This window comes from Pelophylax lessonae (genome assembly GCF_965119305.1).
Source record: "Pelophylax lessonae genome assembly, chromosome: 1".
In the NCBI taxonomy this organism is placed as follows: domain Eukaryota; kingdom Metazoa; phylum Chordata; class Amphibia; order Anura; family Ranidae; genus Pelophylax; species Pelophylax lessonae.
Genome location: NC_138768.1, coordinates 598,716,589 through 598,741,338, shown reverse-complemented (window position 1 = coordinate 598,741,338; position 24,750 = coordinate 598,716,589). Strand labels below are relative to the sequence as shown.

At 41.4% G+C, this 24,750-nt stretch overlaps 1 protein-coding gene across 4 annotated transcripts in view; it reads left to right on the top strand.

Annotated features, from left to right (window-relative positions):
* The window catches only part of PPP3CA (protein phosphatase 3 catalytic subunit alpha), a 466,059-nt gene that overhangs the window by 320,467 nt on the left and 120,842 nt on the right, over positions 1-24,750 (top strand). For all 4 annotated transcript variants that reach the window (XM_082243610.1, XM_082243608.1, XM_082243611.1 and 1 more), the window contains exons 5-6: positions 2,218-2,363; positions 12,215-12,354. In XM_082243610.1, the coding sequence (XP_082099736.1) occupies positions 2,218-2,363; positions 12,215-12,354 (286 nt within the window). The remainder of the gene's footprint in view (positions 1-2,217; positions 2,364-12,214; positions 12,355-24,750) is intronic.

Below are 24,750 nucleotides of genomic sequence, written 5' to 3'. Positions count from 1 at the left end.
TTCAGAATGTTACAGTACATGTTGGCATTCATGGTTCCCTCAAACTGTAGCTCCCTAGTGTCGGCAGCACTCATGCAGGCCCAGAAATGACACTCCCACAATGCATGACTGTAGGCAAGACAAACTTGTCTTTGTACTCCTCATCTGGTTGCCGCCACACACACTTGTCACCATCTGAACCAAATACGTTTATTTTGGTCTCATCAGACCAAAGGACATGGTTCTAGTAATCCATGTCCTTAGTCGGCTTGTCTTCAGCAAACTGTTTGCGGGCTTTCTTGTGCATCATCTTTAGAAGACCAATTTCATGCAGTGCAGCGTATGGTCTGACAACTGGCAGGCTGACCCCACATCCTTTCAACCTCTGCAGCTTGCTGGCTACACTCATATGTCTATTACACGAAGACAACCTGTGGATATGATGCTGAGCCTGTTCTGAGTGGAACCTGTCCTGTTAAACCACTGTATGGTCTTGGTCACCATGCTGCAGCTTAGTTTCAGCATCTTGGCAATCTTTATGTAGAGCAAGAATTTTTTTTTTTTTTTTTTTTTTCAGATCCTCAGTTTTTTTGCCATGAGGTACCATGTTATGGGCCATACACTCTATAAGATTTTCTGAAGACTTTTTCCTTTAGACTTACCAAAACCATATAATATGAGGTCAAACCTAAACACTTTCAATTTGTATGCAATCTGGCAGGCTCTTGCACTACATAGAAAAGGTAAATCTGAAGGAAATCTAACCACAAAAGTTGGATATCCAGCTTTAAACTTCCAGTGACCAGTATGAGAAAGTGAGAGTGATAACACCAAATTTAACACACCTCCTCCCCATTCACACCTGAGACCTTGTAACACTAACGAGTCACATGACACCAGGGAGGGAAAAGGGCTAATTAGGCCTGATTTGGACATCTTCATTTAGGAGTTTGCTCACTTTTGTTGCCTGCGGTTTAGACATTAATAGCTGTGTGTTGAGTTATTTTGAGGGGACAGCAAATTTACACTGTTATACAAGCTGTACACTCACTACTTTACATTGTAGCAAAATGTAATTTCTTCAGTCTTGTCACATGAAAAGATAATAAAATATTTACAAAAATGTGAGGGGTGTACTTACTATTGTGAGATACTGTATATATACTGTATACACACACAGCCTGTTTAAAACATGTCTGTAATAAAGCATTCTAATTCAGCAAAATTCATTGTAGAACAATAGGATTCTTTTATTTTAGGAAAGATGAAAGATGGCAGTGATTATATTATGTATATATGTATTTAAAACTGGGCTCATCGGTCATTATCCCCTGAAATCACTCTTCACATTAAAGGAAGCCTGCACTGAGAAAAGTCAGAGGATATCATTACTGCTCTCCAGCTAAAAATACTAAAGTGATTACAATGAATATGCTCCAGGGTCCTAGCCTTTTTTAGGAGGTGGTAGCCTCTATACTTCCTCGTTACAGGACTCCTTTTGAAATTCTACTATTCTCAGCATACCAGCTGAAAGCCTGGATCAGGTTGATAGAGGACGTGGTTGCAATACTTGTAAAATGATAGAGGAAGAGTGCAAATGGTGGTCACTGACTCCAAATTCTTATTGCAGTGCTTTCTTTCTGAAGCTGGAGGTATAAAGGCCATGTTACACTGGTGATTGTGCTGTTGGTAAGTTTGTCAGCAGCAAAACCACCAAACTGCATATACCGATCTCCTCGATTTCTAGATCTGAGAGGAAGGATTTTTTGTGAATAAAACACTGCAGAACCTAGTGACAGAGCTCTCTGGTTCAAGCTTAGAGGAGGTGATGTCACTTGCCAGTGACCGAATTGCTATTGTGACATAGGCCTTCTGTTGAATGTACTGAGATTTGTAGTGGAGGAGGTAAGGTCAGATATTGGGGGTAATTGAAATACATGTAATTCTGCATGGATGAGACTACACACAGCTGTAAGTGTACAACAGTGACAATGGCAACTTAAAATAAAAATACTGTTTAGGATTCCCAGTAAAACATTTTTGAATGCTGGTTTATTATTTTTTTTTTTATTTTGGCTAGAGTTTTTGGAAGACTGCCATTGGTCATAAAAATGGTATGAATACCAGTGGAGTTGCATGGCAATTTCACAAAAATATAGAATGTAGTGTTGCTGACTTAGATTTCCTAAAGCTTACTTTTTAAAATTCTGTGATTTTTTTTTTTCTTGTCATTTAAAGGTAAAATAAAATATTCAGAAAGAGTGTACGATGCCTGCATGGATGCCTTTGACTGCCTTCCTCTGGCTGCTCTAATGAACCAACAGTTCCTCTGTGTACACGGTGGCTTATCTCCGGAAATCAACACTTTAGACGACATTAGAAAAGTAAGTGCTGATGAAACTAATCCACAGTTTTAGAATACCTGTGCTATTGTTCTGTTTTATAGTGTGTGGGACAAGAGTTGCTGTGCCTTAAGGTCTGGGTGAATGCATACTGCGAAAGTAAATATTACTCTACCTGCTGGCACAATTCAATGCAGTATGTTCTGCCACCTGCCTGAATGTGCTGAATATATTCCTAATGCATACTCTGCATGCTGGCAATGTGAAACACAGTCAGAAGGGTTCTAACAGGAGCTGCATATGTGCATTTGCCCACTTATTTAGTCTAAAACAAGTTTTACTGTTAGCACACTGGGTTTTCAGAATAGATTATATTTGTGCCAACTAAACACGATTACCAACTGACTACATTTACATGTAGAACAGAACATTGTTACAAACATTAAGGATTAGTAGAAACATAAAAAAATAAAAGGTCAGGCTACCTAAAACTACTATTTTTTTTTCTTTTTTATAGATACTCTGAGAGATTAATTGACTTATACCTAACATATACCTTTACCCTTCCGAAGCTTTTTCCTTGCCTGCTCCTTAAGATAAAGGGCATTCTGGTGGTTTTTATTGCATCAAACTTGGCCGGATGGATGTGGTATCCAGACATACTCCTATTCCTGGCATACTCTCTGTGGGCCCTTCTGTATCATCTAGATCTTCTGTTCATGTTCCTGCTTCTCAGTCACTAGGCTTTACCGACTAGGCTGTTGAATTCCAAGTACAGGGGTCTAGCAGACAGGGTTTTAGTGCATTCAGTCATCCCTGTGCTCTTGTAAGATAGGATGTTGACAATCATCCCTGTGCTCCTGCAAGATAGGGAATTGACTTCTCTGAGGGCCATTAGGCATAGTGATGAGGCTTTGGAATTCAATTTCAGATGGTACAAATCCTGTTCTTCCCCCTAAACCAGTCTGGATCAGCACTTAGCCTTGAGTACCATCAATGGTCAATTCTTGAACACAGCTATCCTTTTCTTTAGTGAAGGTTTTTGTGTGGGGTATTGCTCACATTAACCCTCCTGCACGCTCCCCAGGGACTCCGTAGGATTTCAATCTTGTTCTTTCAGCCATTCAGTCACCCCTTATACCCATCAGGAATATTCCCCTGGCTACACTAAAGCCCCGTACACAAGTCCCGAATGTCAGCCGAACTATGCCGTCTTTTGTCCGGTGCTGTCCTGTCGGCTGAAAACTGCAAAAGACTGCACATGAATTTTGTCGGCCAACAACAGCCGACTGCAGAAGTGATGTCATGTGATGGTTAACTTTCCGTGTGTTTTTTCTTTTCTGAGCATGCCCAGTCTTGCTAATCGGCTGTTTGTCGGCCGAATTTTGTACTGACTGGCGAACAATCGGCCGTTCTGATGTTGGCCAACAAAAATTTTAATGCCTGCACAACAGATTCTGTTCGGCCGAAAAGTGGCTGTCGGTTGTCGGAAGCATCATACTAACAAGCCGACAATCGGCAGATCGTTCGGCGGCCGAATATTTACGGCCGACAATCGGTACGTGTGTACGGGGCTTTACTCTCAACGTTGCCTTACTCGTTGCTATCACCTCAGCTAGGCAAGTCCCTGATGAGGTCAGGGATGCGGTTGTCTTTCAGCCTATGGTCTCTTTTTTCTTAAGGTTGTTTTTCTTTCTTCCCCCTTAATTAAGACATTGTGCTTCTCTGCTGCTCTGTACCATTTAAGGAATTTTTTTCTCTCCACTGTCTGGATGTGGTACACGCTGGATCTATTGTGTCAGCTTCCATTAGACAATCTGATGCACTCCTGTCATTCCTGAGGATCCTTGTACAGGACATGCTGCCTGCCATTTTTACAGTCTGCATGACTATGTTTCTTTCTTGCCTGTTAAGGCATACAATCTGAAAGATGTTAAAGGTCCTTAACTAGTGCTCAAGTGTCCCCAATCAGCTGCTAGACTGCATAATGCCCCCTGGCAAATTTCAGTATATGAATCAAAAATGTCTAGCGGTTAAATATATGCAGCTGTTTCATCAATCAATATGCATGTGTACACTTGAGTGGGAAGTGTATTCTAGTTTGGAAGATACTGCACTATATGAGTTTTTCTTTTATTGGAGAATACACTGGAAAGATTGTAAAGAGGTTTAGGTTAGACATGGAGACGTTGGAGTGAAAAAAAGCTTTATTACACCCATTAATTGGTGTATGGGTCAGAACATCTTTGAGATTGAACCTACTGGTAATACTTACCCTGTTGATTGATTGAAGGAACAGTTGCATATTTATTTAAGCACTAGACTTTATTAATTAATGTACTATCTGAAAGGTCAGTTTTCATTAACTTTTCAGCATCAGGCACCTGATTCCCTGATTTGCCACCACAAGTTTGATAAGTTTTACCAGGTGGATGTTCAGGCCTCATTTGATGTAATTTTTGGGATTTAAGGTGCTTCAGTCTGCCCTTTGAGTTTTCAAGTTCTCTTTTTGCCCATTTTTTTATGTATTTATTGGGTTGCCCACCCCTTAGTTGCATTATTTTTTAGAGATTCCAGTCATCTAAGTCTAAGATCCTATGCCCTGTAATGTACAGTTAAGAAAATGGGATTGTTGGAGTATATCACAGAACATAGGTCTGTTTATATGATTCACTCCTTATTGCTTTCTGCTGTCCTCACAGCTTTGTTTGCCAGTGTCAAGTCATGTGAAAGTAGCTGTATAACCAATAACCCTGTGTACTGTAATGTACTCCAATAAAAGGATTTTACAATTAAGTCAAAAATCCTATTATCCTAATCTTATAGTACAGGACACAGAGTATTCATACATCATGGGTTACAGGGCATGTACCATCAGGTGATTGGACACTGGCAAAGCTTTCGAGGACATGACCCCTGGGTTCTTCCCCTATGACCCTACTTCACTCTGTGAGTCCTCAGGTTTGTACTAGTGTCTGAAGGTGATGGATCTTTTCACCTTTATAGGGGAAAAGCACCCTTAGCTTAACTAGTTTATTATTTTTCTTTAATATTTGATCATCCAAGTTTTCTATCAAGCCCTCACTGTCTTCCAATTCCAGCATAGAAGCAGTGTATTGGAAATGGTGCAACCTTGATAAAACCTTGTGAGGCATACCTGGATCCCCTAGTGAGGGGATGGCATCTAATGTTTCTTTGAGCACTGGATCCTGCATGGGCACTCACCTTGGCACTTGGTGCAGCATGTTGAGTTAGCCACAGGGTGCTATTCAGGTCCAGGGCCATTTCTTAAAGACCCTTGTGGAATTTGCCCACCTTATTGGATGAAGTCTGGACTTTATTTACAGTACAGCATTGTGGACAGGTAAGGTAGGATTTTGTATCTCTGATCGCTACTGTACAAGCCTGGCTGTATTTGGACTGTATCCACTTCACATTGTAAACTTTTTAAACTTGGCCCCGAATGCTTCTTTTTTTTCAGTTCCCATTTTGAGAAGCGAGGTCCAGGCCAAAACCACAAGGGGGCTCATTTCTAAAGTCTACACGCGATTGCTACCGTATTCCTTCTTAAATTTTCTTTCCTATGCAGGCAGAAATAGGAGATGGATATTGATGAAGCTTAAGGGGATATATAGGATCAAATAATGAAGAATGTTCAGTTGGTTTTGTATCTCCATCTCATAGAGTCACTCAACTTTTTATCCTGTATAGGTCTTACCAGACCCCAGAACTGTTGCATAGGATGGGCAGAAAGGAAAACTCTGTGCAAGATGTGTTCAATCTCCTGGTTCCTTTATCCATTTGTTTTGGACATGTCCAAAATTTCACCGGTTTGGCAGGGTGTCATAGATTAGATAAATTCTGTATAAAACACTGTGCTGATTCTAAATCCCATTATATGTCTCCGTGGCCTATATAAACTTCAACAACCTGGAACATTATGAGGCAGTTGCCATTGTAAATCACTTTTTGGGGCATGTAAGTTAATAGCCTCTCATTGGGTTTCACCAAACACTCCTACCCTTGGGGATTGGATTCGGGAAATGGATAAAATGTATTGTTTAAGAAATATACTTAAGCTCAGCAAAATGCTTCTTGGAAGTTTGAAAAAATAAAGGAAAAAATGGATAGATGCTCCATGTTCTAGTGTAAGTCCCATATTCCTTGGATATTCTTGCTATTTTTGGAATACTGGAAAGCTATGAACCAAATGTACTGTTAATGCTAGGGTTTTATTGGCTAAACTGATTATTATATTTTTCTCTCTTCTTTTTTCCGTCTTTTGTTATTTATTTTTTGTCTCTTTTGTATGTATATTATGAAAAAAGAAAAATGTAAAAAGAAAATCTGATTAAAAAAAAAAATACCAAAACTTGGCACTAAAATTCAACTTGCAAAGCACAGTCTCAGTCTCTGCCTACAGCTTTTATAAGGTACTTGGGTGCTTCCTCCCACCTTTTTTGCCATGATTATTCTCTATATGTTGGTCTACACCTAGGTTACCGCATACTACTTATGGACACGGTTACACTATCCTCTGCAACCTATTCCTTGAGTACCCCACAGGGGAACACCCCCCCCCCCCCCTGTAGCTTTGGCGGAGACCAGGTAAAAGGGAGTCAATGCAGAATTGCATGTAAACATTCACTTTGTTGAAGGCCCACACAACACTCAACCTCAGTGATGATGTGGCTCTTGTACCAGAACATGAACTGACTCTGACACCGTTCTCAGCACCTGATTCTAGAATTGCACTACAAATGGCCTGTTGGCTAAAGTAGAATTCTCTGCAGCTATATCACATTTCCTCGGGCAGATTACAGTCTTCAAACAGATATTAGGAGCCCAAAAACCTCATGCCTCTTCTATTCCATTTCTCAACCTGAGTTTTTTTCTGGTATGATGGCTCTAGAGGATGCAGACACAGAGGGGAATGAAGAGCATATTGAAGCAGTATTGAAGGAAGCTGCAGAAGATATTTCTTCCCCAGATTGTCACTGTATTGAGGAGGGAGCTTCATGCAGCATGCTTGCTAACATTATTGTTGTTGTCTGCGGTAGCCTTGGCATTATGTGGAAAAAGAATTTGCAAAGAAGTGTAGTTGATTCCTGTAGTTGATCCGGCCTTCTTTGTCCTAAATAAACATCTTGCTGCTCCTTTTGAAGTTGTTCTTTATTTCAAAGATTCTGCAGGATAGAAAATGCTAAAAATGCTCCTGAAGGCTCTTTTAATTCTTGCAGGCCCAGCCCTTCATCCAGTTCTGGCTGCGATTTTAGTATGTTGGACTGGAATAGTATAATGAACAATAACTTGACCCTGTATTGCAGGAAAGATCTGTTAAAGAGCGATTGCCTTCTGCTCTGCTTTTTTGTGTGGGTGCCCCTAAACATGCAATAAGATATGTTTCCAGAATTGCTGCATTCAGGTGCGCAGAAACTTTTTATAAAAGCATGGACAGCTGAAGCTGCCTGGAAAAGGCATCTCACATATAGCTGTCTGGTGGGACACTTGACCATTTCATCAAAGAGGTCACAGGTTGAAAGATTTTACCTTTCCCAAGAGCCCCTAGCATCTCTAAATGTAGAGCACCTCTCCGCTCACTCTAATCAGGTTTTAACTTCAAAGTTTGAGTTCAGCTCTTTCTTTTGGTGCAAGGCTTGGCCCACCCAGGCGACTGGACCTCCCCACAATATAGGGACATGCTAACTTCTAAGAATGTGGGTATGTCAGTTACAGTTTAATTCTTACTGGGTCACAGATGTCCCAGAACTGTAAGTGCAATCGGTACTTTCAAAGAGAAAAAAAAAGTGGTGGTAAAGTTAAAAACTTTACTACTTCACTGCATTCTTCTTTCAAATCAACCAAAACTACCCAAGGACAGTTAACTTTGCAGAATGCCCTGAACCACCACATGTCCTAGGGAATCGTGCCAGTACCGCCACAAAACAATTTTAAAGGGTTCTTCTCAAGCCTGTTCACAGTACCAAAGTGCAAACGGGAGTATTCAACCTATTCAAAAATTCAAATCCCTGAACAAATTCTTTCAAATTCCAAAACCCTACATGAAGTCCTCAAGGTCAGTATTTGCCTGTCTGAGACAAGGGGAATAATTGATATCTGTGGACATGCAAGATGCTTATCTGCATGTTTCCATTTACTTACCACATCTGCGTTTTCTGTACTTCACTTTGGCAGATAACCATTTCCAGTTTTTCTCCCTGCCCTTTAGACTATCCTCTGCTTCCAGAGTGTTCACAAAGGTCTTAATAGCTCTGCTTGTCCTTCTCAGAACTCATGGCATCCAAGTCACAGGCTGGCTGGATGACCATCTTATGCAGGATTCATCTCCCTTCCAGCTATCAGAAAATGCCCACAAGACAATTCAGGTAATCTCTACATTGTCTGGACAGTGTAGAGAGAGACATTAGAGTATTCCTCGAGGCTACTGCTCCAATCAGACAGATGGATTCCCTGTATGTCCTGTTCTTTTGACCCCAGAAGGGACACCCTGCCTCAAAGTCCTACATTGAACAATGGATATGAAATCTGATTGCAAGAGCTTACATTCTTAATGATAAATCTCCTGTGCTTTTACAAGCCCATGCTACGAGATCAGTGGGAGTTTCCCGTGCATTTCGGCCCCAAGCCTCTGTAGCCCAGTTGTGGTCTTCTGTTCATGCCTTTTTTAAGTTTTTCGAGGTTGAAATCCAATCTTCTGCTGATCCATCATAGGAAAAGCCATTGCTAGGAACCAGTCAGGTTCTATTGCATGCATATGCACTAACAGAATAATTACTTAATCGCCATAATGCTGCTCCTTCTTTAACCAGGCATCAAGCTGGGTGTGTTCTTGACCAGTCTCTGCTTCTGCCTTGGAGGTTGAGAACCTGACTTTGCTGTTAGACAAGATTTATTTTGATCCAGAATAGGTAGCATAAAACTACAAATTCTTAGATAGTTTTAAACAGATTCAGCTTTAAATTGAACCTCTTGCTTCTACAATTTCTAGACAAATTTGAGACTGTATAGCAATAAATTATCTTGAAACTAGTGGCATGCCTACCATCATTCATCATGTGAAGTACCAGAGGCAAATTGTACCAGTGGTTCTGTTTAGGAACTGGTTGCTTCTCTGGCATCAATCATAACAGATTATTAATGGTAGTCTTGTTCAGATCCAGTCTCTGAAAGGTTGTATACTGCTGATCTACTACCCAGACAGTTTCTCATCCTGAGACACAATGGTCCGTGATTGTTTTTTTCCCGCTGGGAACCTCACCTTTAATCAAATGTAAATTAATGCACCCCCATATTGTTTATTTATTCTTACTCTGGGATTCCATGCTTAATTGCATATTTACTTGGAGTCATTAACATTTTTATGGAATGTGCAGTTGGTAATAAGACTGTCCCTGGCAATTGTGAATGCAATCTGCATATTTATCAACACACAATATTTCATTCCAGAGTGTTTCAGTTACAAAACCATGAATTATTTAGGAGCCTAAAATAAGTTTAGAAATCCAGCTTAGTATTGCATATTTTATGATCTGTATTTAAAGCTGAATCTACGAATGCATCTTTTTAATGAAAGTTTTCTTCTTCTTAATTGAATGTCAGAGAGATGAAATATCACTTCATTCCTTTCAAATATTATTAAGCCCTGGGTTAAAATTTCACTGTTTCATTGCTAAATTATTTATGTTTTGTTCTGCTTCTTGGCTGGCTTAAAGATTTTGATAAGTGTATAAATCAAGGTGACTTGCCAACTGCTCCCTTATTGTAGTTTTCCTGTGGCTTCCAAGGTTCTATGTGCTTTAAAATGAATACATCATACAAAAAAGAATCGCTAGTTGACTGAAATCAATGTTTGCCAGAACCGCTAAGAACCTGTGTCGAGGGTCTGCAGCCTAGTGTCGATAGGTAGAGGTGGGCTTTTAAAGAGGTTGCAAATCTCAGAAAAAATTAAATAAAAAAAAAAGAAAAACCTGAAAGACAAAATGGTATGCATGCATTACTAGCTCATTATGAAATACTTACCTTATAACGAAGCCCCGCAGTGCCACCCGTTCACCGATAACACAGCAAACATTTTTGGCCACCCTCCTTCCTGATTCTCGTCCTCCGGCCATCTGATTGGCCGGACGCGCGATGATCTCACTCCCGCCAGTCAGGGCTCTGATGCAACGGCACGTGTGGCCGTTCCTTCAGAGCGCATGCACCTATGACGTTTTCGGCTGCATGCAATGTAAATATCTCCTAAACGGTACATGTTTAGGAAATATATACAGTACCTATAGGTAAGCCTTATCATAGGCTTACCTATAGGCAAAAGTCATTAAAGGGGGTTTACAACCTCTTTAGTACATTCAGCTTGCATTTAAGATCAATTTTAGAGGCTTCTGAGATCGTTGAGAGTTCATTCAGAGGTGCAGTTGACCCACCTTTTGACCTGTCTTCCTTTGTCTTGCATAGGGAGAGAAGCAGTTCTGACGTTAACGAAAGCTGTTATCACAGGCCCCAAGTTTGGTGGTTGTCAGCATTTGCTCTTTCAAGGGAATGTATTGTGGTTTTCCTTTTTTAATATGATCATTCATTTTTTATTATGTCAGGTAGGTATTATTATTTTGCTTTCTGCTGTGAGCCAGCTAGCAGTTTGCTTATTTGATAAAACAAGCCTCTATGCCTGATACATTATTGGATGGCTCAGTGCAAAATTCAGTCAGATAAAGGAAGCCTAAAAGAAAACCGCTCTGATGTGTTGTCTTTTTAGTTAACCCATAATTGTATTGAAATTTATTTTGGAATTTGTTATTTAAAAATGTATCTGGATTTCCAGTTTTCCATGGTTAACCATGTTCTTCAACAAAATAAAAAATAAAAATAACCTAATAAAATAACCTAGTGCAATGCTGAGACTGATCGTGTAACTTAGGTAAATGTAGTTTTAAATGGTGCATTACAAGAATATTTACTGAAGAAGAGGGGCTGCCATTGCCACCTTCTTGTCCAGTACTTTGACTGCTTGGATCACTATCCCTGAGAATATATAAGACAGATTGGGTTCTGACTTTCCTGATCCTCGTGCTTCTTCCCAATCATTGTCTCAGAAAGTACTAAATCCATAGACAGCCAGGCAACTATCATTTTCAGTAGGTGAACAATGGAAGCCTCCATATTTTTCTTAAGACCGGGTGTGCAGTATACAAAGGCAGGAATACATAAAATCCTTACCTGTGTTAAACATATTCCCATGCCTCTCTTGAGAAACTCCACTTATGGAATATAAATGTCCTTTCATGTTTAAAAGCAGACTTGCTAGTTATATCATTGCCCCTGGCTTACTTGTGTGTCCGATTATCCTGACCAAGGCATCTTCTTTATTGTTTCCGTCTTTTTTTTTTTTTTTTATATGGACAATATAAATATCATATTGGGGTTTATTTACTAAAGCTAGAGAGGGTAAAATTAGTCACAATTCTGCAGAGAAACCAATCCGCTTCTATCCTCAGCTTGTTTAATTAGGCTTTAGCAATAAAATCCAGTAGCTGATTGGTTTCTCTGCAGAATTGTGACTAATTTTGCCCTCTCTAGCTTTAGTAATTAAACCCCATTGTGTCTGTCTACTAAAAAATCAGATCCGAAAAGACCTTGTCAGTGAGACATCAGATTTTTGTATATGTACCTTTAATCAAAAGGAAGATTATTTCAATCATGGTTATTGCTGTTTTAAAAAAATATATATATATTACTAAGTGCATTAAGTGATCATTTATTTATGTACTATTCCCTATCTGTAGGCCATACTGTATGTGTCCTATTTAATTTCATTGGTTCTATTTATTCTAGTTACATTCTGAAAACTAATTGCTGTGTTCTTTCACTTTTCTTAGTTAGATCGCTTTAAAGAACCCCCCGCATATGGACCCATGTGTGATATTTTGTGGTCAGATCCTCTGGAAGACTTTGGGAATGAGAAAAGCCAAGAACATTTCACTCACAACACAGTTAGAGGGTGCTCTTATTTTTACAGGTAAGTAACTTGGCTGCAGATTGCTGTACCATTTTGTGTATATCTCTAAAATATACATAAAAATCAGCCAAAATAAAAATGTCTCATTTGGGGTGGCATTAAAGGATGCTGCCACACTTGATTTTACTTGTAGTAGAAAGAATCCAAATGGTCCCTTAGGCCCCTTTCACACTTGCGGACCGTTTAGATCTGCCTGACAGTATTTTTGGCGGATTTGAACGGATGCCCCATGCATCTCTATGGGGCATCGGATGTCAGCGGAGACATGTCCGCTGACATCCAATCCTTTTTGTCAAATCCGGACGGATGGAAACCCTATTTTCCATCCGTCTGGTGGATTGGATCGGATAAGGACGATTCCCCCATAGAGAACAACGGGGGACCTGACAGCTCTGTCTCCGCACACAGCGCGGAGACAGAGCTGCCATCCATCTGCTCAGCGGGGGATCCCCCCTCTGAGAAAAACGGAGTCCGCCGATGGACTCCAAGTGTGAAAGGGGCCTTAAAGTGATACTAAACACACACACTGTTTAATTTATATTGTCCCTTCTATTTCTGTATGTGGATGATGGTACTGTAATTGTTTTAATTAAAAAACAAAGTACCTTTTTTCAAATCGATATGCATCTGTCACATGACCCAGCTCTTTTCCAGCCTGTTTGCAGGAAAACATTGGTGGGAGGAGTTTCTAGTCCTCTGCTGCTGGTTAAATGTTCAAAAAAATGCCTTTGGAATACAGAGTAAGAATAAATAATCCCAATAAGCTGTTTTAGGTTGTCATACAAATATATATTTAAAATCAAATCTTTATTATTTTTTGGCAAAAACATGGTGTGGGCGGATTTTTGCCAGTCACGGGTTGTCGTGTGCCACCAGCCTGTGTCTTCTTATAAGAGGGAGGGGAAGCCTCCATCAATCTTCATGTAATATATCTTTCCTGTTGTGTTCAGCTGGTTATTGGGCATAGAGGAAGAGGGAGGGAGTGGGCTGTCATTTACCACTGTGTATACGCTCACATGTGTGACTCTATAGTCGCATGGGCTGCTCAGAAATGATAGGAAGGAAATGTTCAGCAAAGAAACTCACCAAAAACAGAGCATGGTGCAGAGCTGCCTACTCTGCAAAATCCCCAGCTGGGGAGTTGGACTGAAGGGGGAGATGGAGAACAGCAGTATCAACCAGGAAAACTAATCTCATAGTGACTGAGTATGAACAGCATGTAATATAGCATTTATTGATAGTATTTTATGATATGTTTTTATTGACACTTTAAAGTACTTGTCATGTTCCCTGTTGGGGAAAAGACCTGGTAACAGTGACTGTAGCATATTAAATTTTCTGTATTAGCCAGAGTTGCTGTCAGTTTGCTGGCTGCAGGTGTCGTGAATACTCGTCCTCCATATCTTTCTTTCGTATAACTTTTGAGAATGTGCCTTATATGTATAGTGTAATTCTTGTGTACACCCAACATAAACATTTCAGCTGATAACTTTTTTCCCTCTGCTGCATCTGAAATGCCCCTGGAGCTATCCAAGTGCACATACTGCAGAGGATATTTATGATCCATAATGTTATTTTTTGCACAAGAGGTAAAAGCTTTATACAGATAAATTAGATTAAGTAGGATCTTCTGATAAAACTATAAAAATGCCCATGTCACAACATCAGGTGGTCCTCTTGGAAATTATAAATGCAAATCTAAACCCAAGAACTCATTGATTGTCCTGGATCTATGGAGGGACCAGCTTTTGTAACCCCATGACACGAAGTGGGCTGGAATTACAGATTATCCTCATAACATTGAGGGAGGTGTTCTGTAGTTCACAGATAGAACTTACGCAGAGCTGATAACAATGTTTAATATTTCAGTGCAGCACTGTCAGCTTACTGTGGGAGGTTAAAGTCTAACTCCACATTTATTGTACCTTTTTAAATAGTTTGTTTGGGCCATTTTGTCCCAAACAAACTATTTACTGTGCTAACAGGTGCGTTTTTTTTTGGGCATGCTGTATCAACTGTATATAGCCTAAGCAACAGACAGTATACAGCGCTCTGTTCCAGTAGTGGGATGAGAACTTCATGTCCCACTCTGGGAACAGAATTGAGTCAGCCTGAGCACTGCTCAGCCATTCACAGGAAGCTTTGCATTCTGCGAATGAATACAAAGCTCCCGCTGACTGGCTGAGATGGAGAGACGGGTGGATGAAGTCTCTTATTTTGTTGCAGGAGTGGGATGGGAAGTGCCTGTAGCTGAGGTTACATAAAGTTAGTACCGCATGTCCAGTAAGCGCACCTGTGCAGTGCAGTAAATAGTTTGTTTGGGCCAGCTTGGCCAAACTATTTACAGGGACATTAAACATAGAGTTAGGCTTTAAGGCCTGGTTCACACCTATGCATGTTTTAGTGCGTTTTCAGTTTTGCAACACACTACAGTCCATTTAAAATGGTTTCCTATGGGTCACGTTCACATCTGTGCCTTTTATGGAAAGGGCCAGGGACCAGCAGGTTGTGTTTTTGGTTCCATAGACTTCAATGGATCAACATGTATTTAGAAAATGCAAAATGCACCTGGAATATGCATCAACTGCAACCTGCATGGGTGTGAACTAGGCCTAAAGGCCCAGAGGATATATTTGTTTTGCATTAATTTAATGGATCTAACAAAAACCTTTTAACCTTGTACTTAAAGCGTTTGTTAACCTAATAAAAAAAAAAAATTGATCCTGTTCCCTTTAAAGCATGTTATACAGCAATGCTTGTGCTGTATAATTCGGCCCCTTCTATCACCTAAAAAAACTGTCTAATCCTGCCTGGCTATACACTCCCCCCCTGTAAACTGACCATGGTATATCATGGCTGCTGAGCCCTTACACCATGATCCGTGTACCTGCCTCCGTTACCGCAGCTCTCCTGTCCTCCTTTGTCCTCTCTCCCCCCTCCCTCCCTGCCTGTCTGCTCCTGTGTCAGTGCCTGCCCCTCCCCTCCTGCTGCTGTAGTTCCATTTAATGTTTTATCCTATTCTGTCTGTTTAGTAATCCTGTGTGACCCTGTGTTTTATAAAAATAAGCAGTTCTTTACAAGTTTTCAAAGTGCTGATTTTCACTCACATGACCCGCCGACTCTCTCCTCCTCCCTACCCGACTGACGTCAGCAGGGAACCCTCGGCTCCGCCCGCTGCAGCTGTCAGACGGGGAGAGGAGAGAGCCAGTGGGTCACGTGAGCGGCGCTCGGCTCTCTGAAAACTGGTAAAGAACGGCTTTTAAAAAAAAAAAAAACAGACACACAGGGTTAATAAACCGACAGAATGGGATAAAGTGGCTTAAAAACCAATTTAATTGCAATTTTGTACAGTTTCAGCAAAGTCTCAATTTTTGGCTGTGTTGCCAAAACAACCTAGTTATCTCACTCTCTCTCTGTATATACAGTATCTCACAAAAGTGAGTACACCCCTCACATTTTTGTAAATATTTTATTACCGGTATATCTTTTCATGTGACAACACTGAAGAAATGACACTTTGCTACAATGTAAAGTAGTGAGTGTACAGCTTGTATAGCAGTGTAAATTTGCTGTCCCCTCAAAATAACTCAACACACAGCCATTAATGTCTAAACCACTGGCAACAAAAGTGAGTACACCCCTAAGTAAGAATGTCCAAGTTGGGCCCAAAGTGTCAATATTTTGTGTGCCCACCATTATTCTCCAGCACTGCCTTTACCCTCTTGGGCATTGAGTTCACCAGAGCTTCACAGGTTGCCACTAGAGTCCTCCTCCACTCCTCCATGATGACATCACAGGGCTGGTGGATGTTGGAGATCTTGCACTCCTCCACCTTCCGCTTGAGGATGCCCCACAGATGCTCAATAGGGTTTTGGTCTGAAGACATGCTTGGCCAGTCCATCACCTTTACCGTCAGGCAGTGGTCATCTTGGAGGTATGTTTGGGATCGTTATCTTGTTGACATACTGCCCTGTGGCCCAATCTCAAAATGGAGGGGATTATGCTCTGCTTCAGTATGTCACAGTACATGTTGGCATTCATGGTTCCCTCAATGAACTGTAGCTCCCCAGTTCCAGCAGCACTCATGCAGCCTCTGACTATTACACTCCCACCACCATACTTGACTGTAGGCAAGACTCACTTGTCTTTGTACTCCTCACCTGGTTGCTGTCACACACACTTGACAAGATGTGACGTGACACCATCTGAACCAAATGCGTTTATCTTGGTCTCAATAGACCACAGGACATGGTTCCAGCAATCCAAGTCCTTCGTCTGCTTGTCTTCAGAAAACGGTTTGTGGGCTTTCTTGTGCATTATCTTTAGAAAAGGCTTCCTTCTGGGACGACAGCCATGCAGACCAACTTGATGCAGGGTGCGGCGTGTGGTCTGAGCACTGACAGGCTGACCCCCCACCCCTTCAACCTCTGCAGCAATGCTGACAGCACTCATACATATATTTCCCAAAGACTACCTCTGAATATGATGCTGAGCATGTGCACTCAACTTCTTGGTTCGACCATGGCGAGGCCTGTTCTGAGTGGAAACTTTCCTGTTAAACCGTTGTATGGTTTTGGCCTCTGTGCTGCAACTCAGTTTCAGGGTCTTTGCAATCTTCTTACAGCCTAGGCCAGTGATGGCGAACCTTGGCACCCCAGATGTTTTGGAGCTACATTTCCCATGATGCTCATGCACTGTGTAGTGCATCATGGGAAATGTAGTTCCAAAACATCTGGGGTGCCAAGGCTCGACATCACTGGCCTAGGCCATCTTTCTGTAGAGCAACAATTCTTTTTTTCAGATCTTCCGAGGGTTCTTAGCCATGAGGTGCCATGTTGATCTTTCAATGACCAGTATGAGAGATTGAGAGCGATAACCCCAAATGTAACACACCTGTTCCCCATTCACACCTGAGACCTTGTAACACTAACCAGTCACATGACACCGGGGAGGGAAAATGGCTAATTGGGCCCATTTTGGACATTTTCACTTAGGGGCGTACTCACTTTTGTTGCCAGCGGTTTAGACAATAATGGCTGTGTGTTGAGTTATTTTGAGAGGACAGCAAATTTACACTGTTATACAAGCTGTACACTCAATGCTTTATATTGTAGCAAAGTGTCATTTCTTCAGTGTTGTCCATGAAAAGATATAATAAAAATACTTTCAAAAATGTGAGGGGTGTACTTACTTTTGTGAGATACTGTATATGCATATACAAGTGAAATTTTTTTCCTACATGAGCTCCTTCAGTCTCTAAAACAAAGTGTTTTCCTGCAATGTCAGCCGAGTCTCAATAAACAACAAAATTGAAATACCGCCAGCAAACTTTGCTTGACACTGCACATCTCAAAAGTTGCAGACGGCTTATTGTAAGCTGTCACTAACTTTGCCTTACCTGTGATCCTCTGATGATCTGTTATTTTATTCTATTATGTTGTTTTGATACACACCTTTGTGTACACAGTGACAGCCCTATTTTCCATCTGTCCTTCTCTCCTTTCTTGGTTGCAGATCTCTGTCTTAGCCATGTCCTCCCAATATATTTATTCTGCTATGCCTGGTTGTGCCTTAAGGTCTTCAGATATTAATAAGGTATAGACATAATGTGAAGCACCAAAAGAACACACCTTTTATTTCAAATATTGACACGTATACTTGTCATATGAGGGATGTCAGAGAAGTGAACAATGACCACTTATTAGAGCCCTGTACCTAGTCCTAAATGTCTTTATAAACTAAGCAGAAAATTGATCTGTGAGAGAAAGAAGCTTAACTGAAGTTCCTGTGCTGTACTTTTCTCCAATTCAATATTATTACAGCCAATAAACCATGGTAACTGCTTTAATAATTTATCTATCTTTGGTGGTTTCAGGGCATTTTGTCACTGGAACAGACTGTTTCGTTATACAGATTGTAATAAGACAGATACGTCTTACAATGTCACATTTACAGAACTTTCAGTACATACGTACATCAGTTTCATTTTATTTTAAGAGCAATTAACACTCAGACCTAATTAAATGTAAAATAACTTATACTGTTAACAATGGGCTAAAAAGGAGCATTTAACTATAAGGATTCTGCATGTGAGCTTCTTTGTACTTTTTTCCTGTATTTTTGTGCTGGAAAAAAATAATTGGGCACAGCGCTGTTAACTGCTCGTGCATTGGTTAGATAGTCATTAGTTGCACAAAAAGACAGCGCTTAAAGCAGGATTCCACCTAAAAGTGGAATGTCGGGCTTATCTGCTTCCTTCCCCCCACCCCCCCCCCCCCAGGTGCCCCATTTGGTACCTTTCGGGGGGAATGGATACCTGTCAAAAACAGGTACTCCATGTGTAAGGGCGTTGAGACGACCAAAGTCATTTGCTGCCCCTCCTCCTTCCCCCCTCGGACACACACAGGTCCCAGAAGAGCTCTGAGGAAGAGGCTAAGCCTCGAAACGCGTCAGCCGTCATCTTATCGGATATGGACTAATTTATGGACTACTCCTGACATTTGAGCAACTGAGCTTGATATGATCTTTTTTCGCCTATGTTTGTGAGTAGCCATTTTTATATGTTGCATGAATAAAGCCTGTTAATGAGGATAATGCGCTAGGTCGGTGCGCCCTTTCTTTGTTTTCTTTGTCTCTAGTATCGTTGGACTACCCCAGTCTGTTTTGGGCAGCAAGACCTTAGTCATCTGAGACGCCAGTTGTGAGTCCCATGGGGAGTGTGGTCGGGGGGCTTAGATTCCAAGCGCAGGAGAAGGGTGGTATCACCTTATTGTTTTGGCCCAGAAGACAGCGGGACCATTCAGAAAGTGCAGTGCGACTTGTGCATGCACAGTAGGACACAGACTGTGAAGCCGCATAGCTTCACTTCTTGTTTCCCTTAGTAAGGATGGCGGTGCCTGCACTCTGAGCTGATGGACGAGTGGGCTTCGGCTGTTGACATCGCAGGCTCCCTGGACAGGTAAGTGTCCTTATGTTAAAAGTCAGAAGCTGCAGTTTTTGTAGTTGCTGACTTTTAATTCTTTTTAACCACTTGTCGACAGCCAGCAGTACATATACTGCAGCAAGTTGGCTCTATTGCACGAAACCACGTACCTGTACGTGGTTTTGTGCAATAGCCAGTGGGGGCGCGCGCTATGATTGGCCAGAGGGGGAGCCAATCCGAAGGTCTGGCGGACGCGACATCTCCCGGCCACCCGCGATCGCTCATTAGAGAGACAGAACGGCAGTCTGCCTATGTAAGGAAGGCAGGCCGCCGTTCTGTCAGAGATGAACACCGGGATCCTGTGCTCCTGCTATTTAGATACATGGATCTCCGTGTTCATCTTGTGAGTCCACCCACCACACAGTTAGAAAGAATCCCTTAGGGGCACACTTAACCCTTTGATTGCCTCTGGTGTTAACCCCTTCCCTGTCAATGTCATCAGTACAGTAATGGTGCATATTTTTAGCACTGATTACTGTATTAATGTCACTGGTCCCATCAAAAGTGTCAGGTGTCTGACCTGTCCGCTGCAATGTCACAGTCCTGCTAAAAATCGCAGATCGCCGCCATTACTAGTAAAAAAAAAAAAAAAAATAGAATAAATAAAAATACCATAAATCTATCCCATAATTTGTAGACACTATAATTTTTGCGCAAACCAATCAATATACACTACTTGTTTTTTTTTCTGTTTTTTTTTTTTTTTTTTTTTTTTACCAAAAATTTGTAGTAGAATACATATGGGCCTAAAATGATGAAAAAATTAAATTTTTTTATTTTTTTTTTTTATTGGCAGTTTAACCACTTCCCGTCGCTGCACTGCCTATTTACGTTGGCAGTGTGGCTCTACCAGGCAAAATCACGTTAATAGGCGTCATCTGCCTGGAAGGCCACTAGGAGGCGAGCGCACACCGCCCGAGGCATGCTCCCGCCCCCGATCGTCAGCGGGGAAACCAGTGCGGGTGTCAGGCGGCTCCGATTGCCGCTTGACACCGGCGATCTCTCCCCGTTGACAGAGAAGGACTGACGGCTGATGTAAACACAGCTGTCCGTCATTCTCCCTGAAGTGATCACAAATGTCATGTGATCCTGTTATATAGGATCACATGTCTCTGTGATGACTTCACAACTCCAACCCCCATACATTTCGAATCACGCCCCTAAGGTCACATTTAACCCCTTGATCACCAATACTGTTAGTCCCTTCCCCGCCAGTGTCATTATTACAGTAACAGTGCATATTTTTAGCACTGATTACTGTAGTAATGTCACTGGTACCCCCATAAGTGTAAAAAATGTCAGTTAGGGGTCTGATCTGTCCGCCGCAATGTGGCAGTCCCGCAAAAAATCACAGATCGCCGCCATTACTAGTAAAAAAATAAATAAAAAAACAGTAAAAATGACATAAATCTTTCCCGTAGTTAGTAAATGCGATAACTTTTGCGCAAACCAATCAAAATACGCTTATTGTGATTTTTTTTTTTACCAAAAATATGTAGCAGAAAACAGAAATGTTAAAAAAATTTTGATTTTTTTTTTTTACATTTTTTTGAGAATGTTTTGTAGCAGAAAGTGAAAATGATTGTTTTTTTTTTCAGAATTGTCGCTTTTTTTTTGTTTATAGCGCAAAAAAAAAATTGCACAGGTGATCAAATACTACCAAAAGAAAGCTCTATTTGTGGGGAAAAAAGGGCATCAATTTTATTTGGGTGCAGCGTCGCACGACCGCGCAATTGTTCGTTAAAATAACGGAGTGCCGAATCTTAAAAAATGGCCTGGTCATTAAGGGAGCAAATCCTTTCCGGTCCAGAAGTGGTTAAAGCGCAAAAAAAATAAAAGCCACAGAGGTGATCAAATACCACCAAAAGAAAACTCTATTAGTGGGAAAAAAGGGACATCAATTTTATTTGGGTACAGAGCTGCAGGACCGCGCAGTTGTCAGTTAAAGTAATGCAGTGCCGTATCACAGAAAATGGCCTGGTCATTGAGGGGGTAAAACCTTCTGGTCCAGAACTGGTTAATACAGGCTGGAACTCTGCTTTAAGGATTGAGTAGAACTCCAGTCAGATAGAAAATACAAATAAATTCATATTCCCTAACAAACCATTGAATGTATTTTAAATGCTTTTTTAAATGTAAAACATACTTGAACTTGACTTGGTATCAGTCATCAGGTATCTGCTATCTTGCAGGCTGTAAATCAGAGCTCAGACTGGGAAAGGGAGGGGAATCACAAGACCAGACAGTTGTGTTGCAGTGCTTTTTTCCTTACAATTACCAGGCTAATAGGGGAAGAGAGCGGAGTAACAAAAAGAAGAGCTTTTCAGTGTGTTGCATGTCCTTTTATTATCTGGTCTAGGTAGGAAGAACCCCTGTAAGCGTTATTTGACGTCCAGCTATCTGGAGGCTCCCTGCGTGTATTTTATTGGGGCTTTTTTAGTTACCGTTTTTAAATGTCTTCAGGCTGAAATCATTTTATCAATCTGCTTCAGGCAGGCGGAAGCATTCCCTCTGCTCCAGTTATCAGACCGTAACATTGTAACTTTGTAGCTAGTCACAAATTGAGAGGCTGCAGCAGGAGCTGATCTATATCAGGCATCAGGATGTACATGAAGCCGTATATCAATCTAGGAAGTAGATGCCGACCTTTGATGTTGCGTCAGCAAAGATGCCTTTGTCCTTCTTAAGGGAACGGGTAGGTAAATGCCTGTAGGCGCCAATCCACACTAGAATGTGGGTGCGGGAAAGGCACATTTCCTGCAAATTGCTTGAACGCACTACCCTTGCCATCTGTTGTATATTATTGTTAATGGCACCCTAAATGCACTGTGCATTTGCGGGCACAAATCACGATACCGCAGTACCATGCGATTTAGTGTGCCGCATTTTTAAAAGTAGTGCATGCGCTAATTTTTCTGATTTCCGGTGCAATTTGCTGCTCATTTAGGAATGAGCTGCAAACTTGCACATCGTGGGAACGCGGCATGTGTTTTACGTGCAAGTTTGATGTGAACCGGCCCCTTTCACACAGGCGCACTGCCCGACGGAGTCCGTTCTGCTCAGCGGGGTAATCAATCCGCCGATCCCCGTTGAGCAGGGGGATGACAGCTCCGTCTTCGCTCTGTGTGTAGAGATGGAGCTGTCAGATCCCCGCTGTCCTCTATGGGGAGATCGGATGAGAACGGACCGCCTGTCCGTTCTCATCCGATCCCATCCGATCCGATCCTCCAGACGGATGGAAAATAGGGTTTCCATGCATCTGGATTTCACGGACAGGATCGGAGAGCAGCGGGTGTCAGCAGAGATGTCTCCACTGACACCCACTGCCCCATAGAGATGCATGGAGCATCCAATCTGGTCCGCCTGAAAAACTGACAGGCAGATCGGATCGCCCGTGTGAAAGTGGCCTTACACTTACACATTATTAGCATTCATTCATATTAATTAGCATTAATTCACATAACATAAAGAAAATATATACTGTATGTGATCTAGGTAAGAGCAGTGTGTTCTGGGGTTTAACGCTGTAAAAAAACTTTTTATTTTAGGTAACCTAAAAGCTATTACTAAGGCATCATGCACACTGGGCGGTTTTACAGCTGCTTCTAGGGGAGTCTTAATTTTTTTTTTCTGCCTCTTAACGCCCCTTCATGTTAGCCTATGTGTACCAGAATAAAGGCAGTTTTGGGACTTTAAATGAGACACAAGCCCGATAAAGTTCTGCGTCTCCATCCCAGTATATGGAAAATAAGGAAAAAAGATTGGGACTTTAAATGAGGTGCGTGAGAACAACCGGCCATTAGTAAATTATACTTACCGACCAGTCTGCTAACAAACCAAATTGACCTGTCCAACAATGTACGTTAAAAATAGGGGTCTAGCTAACACACATCTATCTGCATAAGCTGCAAGGCCCCTTCACAGTACCCTGTATTGCTTGCAGTCCTAACAATACTCATTTATGAGTGTCTCCACAGTTGGGAGCACATGCTAACTAATGGATAGATGAGGGACAGGTGGGCCTGGAAGTAACCCAAGCCTCCCCCAACCTGCCCCCATCTAGGACTGGCCTTAAATGTATATTGCAACATCACCTGTAAATACAATCTAATGGCTATGTGATAGCCATAGAATCAAAACTAAAAATGACCGGCTGAGGAGCATGCACCTCCATCCCTGATTGTGTGTAGAATAAAGCCTATGTGTCCATGCACACAAATGCTTTTAAAGGCAGCACAAAAAAACCCACTGCCAGTGCATCCAGGAGCTTCAGAGTTTGGGCGGAAAAAGTTTGACGCTACTAAAAGCTGCTAAACGTGCCGAAAAGATAGTTCTTGAGCATTAATTTATTGTAATGGCTATAATAAAATATTTATTCTGGTCAATTAAATTATTTAACGCCCAAGAGCTTGACACATGTAAAAGCTTTAGACAGTTTTACAAGCGTCAGGCATTTTTTCTGCAAAAACGCTGCTGGCTTCTAGGAGAGTTAAAAAAAAACTTTGAGGCATGAGGCTTAAAGGTGTATTCTGACGTTTACTAATAGCTGTCAATTTACTTACAGTTTGTCATACTTGTATCTAGATCATTTATTATGCAGCCGAAGGCTGGCCATTGACGGATCAAATTCCTTTCCTACAATCACGGGTTTCTCGATTCCCCCATTCACTTGATTCCCCCATCAACAAAGAAAGTGTTGACAGGGGAGTCCCTCCCATGGAGCCATTGTGTTCTCCGGGGGGCGCTAGCAATAACCGCATGAAATATCCAGCAGGCTGGCTGTTTGTACCCCAATTTATCAATGGATCAACTTCGGTACATTCCTGCTGAACCGGACAAGATTCAAACCTGCCACATGTAAAATCCGGCAGGCTGGCTGGTTGTACCCAAATTTATCGATCAATCAACTTCGGTACATTCCTGCTGGACCAGACAAGATTTAAACCGTCTATGGCCAGCTTAAGAGGAGGTTCACACTACTGCGATTCAATTTTGATACTGTTTCCAGTGCGATTATGTAGTGCAACTTGGTTGCGTTTTGGATGTGGTTTGCATTTTCTATGGGACTACATGCCCAAATATCACAAAACTTTACTGTAATCCACACAAATACACAATACCCCACACATAGAAATATTTTATTTAAGAGATATAAAATCATCTAACTTTATTTTATGGAAATTGTATTTCCTGTCTGAATGTGGACCTGGGTCCAAACCTATAAAAAATAGCCTGATAACATGTTTAATATTCTGTAGAAATAATGCAGAAGTCCACAGTAAGAGCAAATACAGTATTATTGTAACATCTGCTTCTGAGACAGCGGCTTTGCCTTGTAACGTGTAAAGCATCCTGAGGGTCTTGCCACTTTCCAACATGGTCTGCTTAGTTGCTTTTCTCTGACTTGATTTTAT